Source organism: Pinus tabuliformis, chromosome 9 (genome assembly GCF_031772625.1).
Source record: "Pinus tabuliformis cultivar Carrire ecotype Pingquan chromosome 9, CPIR1, whole genome shotgun sequence".
NCBI classification, from domain to species: domain Eukaryota; kingdom Viridiplantae; phylum Streptophyta; class Pinopsida; order Pinales; family Pinaceae; genus Pinus; species Pinus tabuliformis.
Window position 1 is genome coordinate 1,796,704,266 of NC_142307.1, and position 8,379 is coordinate 1,796,712,644.

The 8,379-nt window shown below is 43.8% G+C and overlaps 1 protein-coding gene across 1 annotated transcript; it reads right to left on the reverse strand.

Moving 5' to 3' along the window:
* Positions 1-6,750: 6,750 nt before the first annotated feature.
* Positions 6,751-7,575, reverse strand: LOC149155934 (uncharacterized). The gene is made up of 2 exons (XM_089444583.1): positions 7,348-7,575; positions 6,751-7,239 (listed from the first exon to the last, which is right to left on the reverse strand). The coding sequence occupies exons 1-2, from the start codon at positions 7,573-7,575 to the stop codon at positions 6,751-6,753; spliced, it is 717 nt and encodes a 238-aa protein (XP_089300709.1).
* Between the last annotated feature and the right edge of the window lie 804 nt (positions 7,576-8,379).

Here is an 8,379-nt window from a genome sequence, read left to right on the forward strand (position 1 = left end):
CCAATTATTCCACATTATTAAGTCAATCCGGGATCGTTTTGTTCTTTCAAGGAGTAACTCAATCCGAGGCTGTTCTGTCCAAGTAGTGCTCGGTAGTATAGCGTTCTAATGACTTGAAAGGAAACAAACACTAAGCTGTAACTAAACCAATTCAGGAAATGAAATCACACAAGGAAAATGATCAGTCAAGGGTACGGAACCAATAACCCTTCCCTTTAGAAACTGATAAAGAAAGAAAACCAAAGCATGGGCTTATAGGTCAGGGAGCTAGGCAGCGTCTTGCTGGGCTCACGACAGCCTTAGGCCTGCTATCACGCGAAAGCAATAAAGGTAGATTGGTGAAAGTAAACTGGAACAGCAATTCTTAAAATGGAATCAGCAGTAATGAAATGGAACAGCAGTAAAGAAATGGAACAACAAACTATCATAGACAGGAAACGTCAATCATATAAAATGGAACAGCAAACCCAAATGGAACAGCAAACCCAAATGGAACAGCGAACCCAAATGGAACAGCAACTCCAAATGGAACAGCAAATCCAAATGGAACAGCGAACCCAAATGGAACAACAACTCCAAAGTATGTACACGGTCTATACTACTATAGCGATCCGAGAGCAATGTATGATGCGACTATGTTTCTGAACAAAGTGATATTATCTTCAAGTCTCACAAGTACTTATTTCATATGAATCCAATAATGATAACATTCATACCAATAACTTGCTGTAGAAATGGATGCAATTCGAATAGATTCAGTTTGTGTAATACAGAGACGTGAATTACAGAACTTATTCAGATTCAGATATTAATTAAGAAGCATAGTCTATCATATAAGAAATGTATCGGATTACTGTAATGAAAGAAATAAGAAAACCACACAAATCACCGTATGATACAACAGCAAGTGACCGTCGGAGCTGGGCGCTTGGCTACGATGGTACACTGCTTAGAGTTACTTCAGATACAGAAACAAAGTGAACACCAAATCCTTTATATTGATTGCATAACAAAAGTGTACAAAATCAGATCTTACAAAAGCTCAGTGATCAAAATCGTTCTGAGTTTATAATTATAATAACAGTCATCCCCCCACGCTCGATGGCGTGGTACCTTTATATAACATAAATGACGGAGATGTCTAGATACAAAAGATAAGCTTTAAAGCAGCGATCCCTCAGGATCGAAGATCCTGAGGGATTCGATAATCGTTCAGGTTTCTTGCGTTCTCCGTCACGGTATCCTGCGCTCTTTTCCTGGATTATTCGGCTCCAATTTTACTTGATCTTGTCCGCATCCGGTTCCCTGTAGACGGGGTAGCAGTTACTTTCCTTGCGCTTCTCGTTTTTACTCGATAATCCCCTATTTCCGCGTCCTTCTGCACAGAAAACATCGATTATTAGTGATTGAGCTTTGTTTGTCCATTTTCACATAATTTACCAAAACCCTTATGTTTTTAGGCTCAATATGCAGAAAAGATTAGAAATAGTATTTGAAAAACCACTAGATTACTTATCAAAAAGCATACCTTCCAGGTGCTCCACATTATTTAAAAGAGCTTTTCATCCTCACAAGTTGTTGATGACTTGATGTATATCTGATTGATGATGATGCCTTGATACTTCTTACAAATATATGTAGGATCATATCTGAGAGTGAACAGGTGGAATAGGTTCAAGGGGAGAACAAGCTATGCTTCTAATAAAGCATTGTTGGCATTACGTATAGAAGTCCTTGGTACATAGCATACTATGTTGTGGTTATAAGTGGCCTATGACGATGATATTTATATTGCTTGGGGTTATATAGTTGTTATTCAGATCAGATTTATGGGTTATTGTGGATGATTTTTGATGATACATGGTTGATATATTGAGGGATCTTGTGGAAAGATCATTTAGTTCTTGATGATGATGTTTTTTTTTGCTAAGTAAGATTAATCTATTAAGAGAAGAAAAAAAAATATTTACAGAGTGGTACTGGTTGTACAGAAGAATAGCCTATCTCAGCTTTCCACAGAACTAGTTCTAAGACAGCCCCAACAGAGGGGAAACCAGTATGATAGTGCAGATATTACAAAAAAGAGTGCATCATTGAACATTTGCCACAGTTTTCTGGGCAGTTCTAAAAAAAACAGCCTTAAACCAGCAATTCGTCCTTCTGGGTATACCTACGTGGACAAAAAAGAAGTTGATCCAAGAGTTAAAAGAAGTGCCACCTGGCATTGGTAATCTGGTTGATGAACTCCTCCGTGGCAGGTTCCTCCACTATTGGTCAGCTCCAATCTTCATGGTTGTCTGGCTGAGAGCGCTCACCTTCTCCTCTTCCTTCAACCAACGGCGTGTCCTCATCATTCACTTTGTGCTACTCCATGGTTGGCGTAGCAAGCCGAGGCTCAGAATCCTCAAGTTGTTCCCCCACAACCTCCTTCCCTTTCTGACTGGGCGGTTCACCGTGCATAGCTTCCTTATCTTTGTTAGCCTTCTTCCGAGCTCTGTGTTGACTGATTCCCCTTTAAGCTCATCGTTCCTAGGGGAGGGTGCCTGGGTGTTCTAAGCCGCCTCCTCAAAGAAGGAGATGGCAATGGTTGCAGTGATAATTGGCTGATTGACAACGCTGCGGAAGTGAAAAAACATGGTGTGGGGGGAGGGATGCTGAGGCAGAGGGAAGGGAGCAAAACGAAGGCGAGCTCGACCCCGTCCGCTTCTGGTATTGGGATAGCGAGGATTTTCCACCAAGGAAGAGGGAGAGCCCGAGGTGCTTCGCCTCCTAACCTGCTGTTGAGAGCTACCACCCCTCGAGCCGCCCCTTCTGCTGATCAGACGCTGTCTCACCATGATGGGATAAGGAACAGAGAGAGTGAAATGGTACTCTGAAAGTGGACAGAAGAGCAAATTGGGAGCAGGCGGAGGGCGCGACTCAGCAGCCAAGTATAACCCAGCAGACACCCATAACCCTCCTTCGCCAGGCCGTCGATGGATATGAAGCTTCCAGACTCGATAATTGCAATACATAAAATCTAATTCAACTGCCTCTCCTCGGCTATCCCCCGCCATTAATCCTGTATTAAATGGAGCCAAAGCCCAACTTGACCTGAAGCATGCGAAGGTGATGGTCTGGTCTATATCCAGGTTGTGCATGTCATTGTCCCAATGCACATAGCCATGTGATCTCCCCTTCAGCTGTAATGAACTCGTCCCTTCTGTTTCCAGGTGGTAATGGGCTAGCAGGTGTCGTCCAGCATTGTCGCACCCCTGTCCCATCACCCTAACTGTCATCTGGAGCACCTGCATCTGGGGTGGCTGCGTCCTTTTGAACCAGAGTGTTGCATTCCTATTTCTGTTCATGATTCTATATTATATCTAGGGTACCTGTAAGAAGAGAATGCCTGCTTTCTACTCCCAGGTTGGCAAGGAGGTCTGCTACCTTGTTGCTTTCCCTCTTGACATGATTGAAAATAATTGCTCTATTGGTGTTGAGAATATTTTCTATAGCTTCCAATCTGGCCTCAAGTCTCCAACTAGTGGAGACTCTATTCGCATGTGCTCCATTGAGTAGCTGTTTGGCCATGTTGATGAGGATTTGGGAGTCTCCTTCGATCTCCAGAGGCTGGTAGCCATGGTGTTGGGCTAAGAGTAATCCCTGCCAGAGTCCCTCCAGTTCAGCTGAGTTATTTGTGTCCCATCCTATATTGCCAAAGTAGATTAAGAGAGGAAAACCCCTATAATCTCTGAAAATGCCACCAAAACCTGCGTTCCCTGGGTTACCCTTTGACGCTCCATCAAAGTTGAGCTTGAGTCTGTGTTTAGGAGGGGGGAGCCAAAGATGCTTGCTGATGTATGGATTTCCTATGGGATTGCAATCAGGGCTTCCTTATGGGAGTTGGAGATTCCAATTTTCCCATATGGTTTTCTCATTATCTTGCTTGGGAAAGTCATCCGGGAGCCAAGTTTTAAGCGCCAAAGTCTCTGCCAGGTTCTTGCCAAACTTGTCCCAGATGATTTCTAAAGGAGTGCTTTGGTCTTTAAAGATACCCTTGTTCCTTTCTTTCCATATAGTCCATATAAGGAGGCCGGGAATGATTCTCCATAGATGATTAAGGATAGCGCTATTGTAGGGATTTTGGTGCCAGAGGCGAATGGAGTTGATGATGTCCTCAGATGACCTGCAGTTTCTTTGACAGTGGAAACTGGTTTTCTCCCACAGATGATTGGCTAGAGAGCAGGAATCCAAGAGATGTTGTAGCGTTTCCTCTTGGGATTGACAATTGGGGCATATGGAGGGCCCATGTATGTTTCTTTTTCTTAAATTGTCCCAAGTTAGGATTTTGCGATGCCCAGTGAGCCACAGAAATATAGAAACTTTGGGCCAGATGCCCGGAGTCCAGACCCTTCCCCAGATGGGATCTTGAGGCGCATCATCTTGGCATTTGATTTTGTATGCTTCTTTCATGGTAAAGGTTCCCCTTGGGGTATATCCCCATCTCAATAAATTGTTGCCTTCAGTGTGTCTGATCCTTCGTTTTTGGAGCTCTCTTTCCAGGTTTTCTCTTATCTGATGATCTATATTTCTTATTAGTCTGTCAGGGTGCTTCCATTGTCTGTAGCCTTGATTAATCTCCTGTGTCCATTTTTGTTTGACCAATTCCTTTTTTTGTACCTCCCAAACATGGCTGGGTGGAAAATTAAGAATGTTGTCAAGCTTGGGGAGTTGATTCCAAGCTTCCGTCCAGAAATGAGCTGTATTACCACATCTGATCTCCCAAAATCTGTGTTGTTGGATCAACGCGAAGTGTTGACTAGCCACATTCCACATCAACGAGCCTTTCTCTATAGGGGTGAATCTGATAAGTTCCTCCACTGGTCTGTGGTTGGCATATTTGGCTGTCCAGATGGCTCCCCAGGGCTTGTTTGGTGCAGTGAGCCATTGCCACCAAATTCTCGCACCCATGATTTCATTGCTGTGACTAGGGTCTCTCAATCCTAAGCCACCTTTTCCCTTGGGATTACAAGCTGTTTCCCATTTAACAAGGGCCCATTTGCGATTTGTTCCATGAGTTCCCCACAGAAAGTTGCGCTGAAGATCTCTGATTCTTTTAAGAGCCCATTTAGGTGCTGCTAGGATTGAGAAGAGGTATAGGGGCATTGCCTGAAGCACCGCTTTGAACTAATCTGCTGGCCATATTCAAAGCTCTATATGTCCATAAGGAGAGACGGATTTCAGGCTTCTCTAAGAGCTTGCACCAAGAGGCATGCTTAATAGCAGAGTCAATGAGGGGAGCACCTAGGTAATTGGAGGGTAGGGAGGCTATGGAAAAACCAAGAATGCAGGCGATAGCACGTTGAATGATGGGAGGCGTGTGAAAGAAAAAGATTTGCGATTTGGCTTTGTTTATGCTTGTACCAGAGGCATCAGAGAAGTCCTTCAGAAGGGTTTTGAAGACGATGGCTTCTTGGACAGATGGATATCCAAAAAGCATATTGTCATCAACAAATTGCTGATGGGTGGTAGCAGGGGTATTGTGTATGGAAATACCTTTGAGAAGCTGGGAGTGAAGGGCATGCTTGATGAGTCTCCCTAACCATTCTGCCATCAGAACAAAAAGGAAAGGAGATAGAGGGTCCCCTTGTCTAATCCCTCTGGAGGGGCTGAAAGGTAGAGAGGGGATGCCATTAATGAGAATGGAAAAAAAGGTTGAGGAGATTAGACTATGAACCCAGCGAACCCACATTGGTGAAAAACCAAAAGCATGTGGCATTTTTTGAATATACGTCAAACTTAATTTATCAAAAGCTTTGGAGAGGTCAATCTTGAGAATCATACCTGCCTGTTTGGAGGTCTTGAGGGAGTGTATGATTTCATGAGTGAGGATAATGACGTCCAATATTTGTCGACCTTCAACGTACCCTGATTGTTCCGACGATATGAGCATGGGTAACAGTGGCTTCAGCTTGTTTGCAATGACTTTAGTGATGACCTTGTAGATGACATTACAGAGAGAAATTAGGTGAAATTTGTCCGGAGTGATGGTGCTGTCTTCTTTGGGGATGAGAGCAATAAAAGTTGAATTCAACGAAGGTAGTAGCCAATGAGGAGAACGAGATTCTTCTACCACTTGCCAAAATCCCCCCTTTATGAGCTCCCAGAATGCGTGGAAGAAGGTGGTGGAAAAGCTGTCTGAACCTCGTGCTTTGCCTTCCTTGAGCTTCTTCATGGCTATGTCCACCTCCTTGGGCATTACAGGTCGGAGAAGGAGTTGGTTGTGTTCTTCAGTGATGACTTTTGGCACTAGTTGAGTGATCTTTTCTATGGCCATCCTTCTGTCAATTTGGGGTTCTTGTAGGACTTCCTGAAAGTGATTGATGAATTCCTATTCGATCTCTGCATGGTCCTCCACTCTTCCCCCCCTTTCTTTTGGATGAAGGTAATAGTATTATGCATTCTTCTTTGAATGGAGGTTTTTGGGAATAATTTGGTGTTCCTCTCGCCCTCTTTCAGCCATCTGATTCTGGATTTTTGCTTCCAGAGGATTTCTTCCTGCTTGTTTCTTTCCTCCATTTGATTATGTAGATGCTTCTCCCATTCCATGGTTTCGTCATTGTACCCCTTTGTTATAATCTATTGTTGGAGATCCCTCATTTCCTTGTTGAGGTGTTGTTGGGCCTGAAAGATATTCCCAAAAGTCTCCTTATTCCATCTTTTGATTTGAGCTTTCAGATATTTGAGTTTTTGTTGGAATTGGAACATTTTTTATCCTTCTGGCGCCGACAAGTTGTTCCAAGTGTGTGTAATGAAGTCTTGGAAAGTGGGATGAGTTAACCAGCATGCCTCAAATCTGAAGGGACGTCTGGTGGTGCTGGCTAGTCGTTGCCATTGAAGCACTATAGGCCAATGATTAGAGCCAGAGTAGCGGAGAATGGATGCTGAGAGGTCGCCCCCGAGATGTATTGCATTGTCCGAGATGAGGAATCTGTCGAGTTCTGAAGCCATTTGGAACTTCCCAACCCGACGATTGCTCCAAGTGTATATGCCATTGGGAGTTTGCATGTCGATAAGCATGTTGTTATGGATAAAGTCTTTGAAGTGGTCCGCTTCCTGATCCAGCTTGGCCCGGCCTCCCTTCTTTTCCTTTGACTTGGTGATCATATTGAAGTCTCCACCTATGAGCCATAGGGAGTGTTCTCTGTTGGAGTTGAGAGTTGCTATGGTGTCTAGAAGAGCAATTTTATTGGGAGCGTCCTGTGGAAAGTAAACGTTGGTCAGATGACCATGTATGTTGGTGCCAATTATATGGAACGTTGCCTAGATGAGGTTGTGGGATGCGTGGAAATTTGACAACATTATTGCCTGCGTGTTCCATGCAATTGCTAAGCCTCCAGAAGCTCCTGATGCATCCACTACCACTGAATGACATCCTGGCCAAGCTTTTGAAAGAATGCTTCCCAAGGTGTTACTGTTGCACTTTGTTTCCTGCAGGAAGAATATCTGGGGTTGTTCCTGCCTAATCATATTTTTAATCATTCTGAGTTTCCCAGGGCTGTTGAGCCCTCTTACATTCCATGAGGTGAGCTTCATTGATCACTGTGTGGAGTGGGCCTATAGTACTTTGTCAATTTAGCATATCTACCTGAGTCGACCAGGATTTTCCCTACTGCTATAGTTCTTTGGAGATCAATCTTTCTGCCCTGCTTTTTAGAGTCCTTTGGAATGAGGGTGCCATCACATTGACTTCCTGGTTGTATTCCCAATTGCTTTTGCTGATATGCTCTGGATAATATGGTTTCCAGAGTGCTGAGCTGATGCTCTTGGATTTTGTCATACTCCTTCTTTCTACAAGCTTGCTCCAGTTCAAAAATGTCTAGCCCTTTTAGATCTATACTTTCTGGTTCTTCCTCCATATGCTGCACTTGACTGCTTTCCTCTGAGATAAGCGCTAGTTTCCAGGATTGATTTTGTGGTTCATCTATCTCCATGGCTTTGGATGTTCCTTCAGGGTTTTTCGGGTCTGCTGTGGGAGTTCCGCTTGATTTAGATGGAGTGCCCTCAACTTCTATTTCCTTTACTTTCCCATTAAGTCCCTTTTGTCTCTCTTTGGGGGTTGTAGAGATCAAGGGTTGCTCTTCTGAGGCTTGTGCTAGAATTCCAAAGCTATTACTCATGGATGGGATAGAGGCCGGATCTTGCTGGGGTTTTTTCCCAGTGGAAGGTTTTTTGTGCGCTCGTTTGCGGCTGGGAACCTTGGTAAAACCATCTTGAGCCTACTATTTAGAGGGATCGGAGGCAGTGGTTTTGGCATTTAGCAGACAATCCCTAAAGAGATGCCTGTGAGCATGACATTTGCGGCAGCAAAAAGGTACATGTTCATAATCCAAGGGTTGA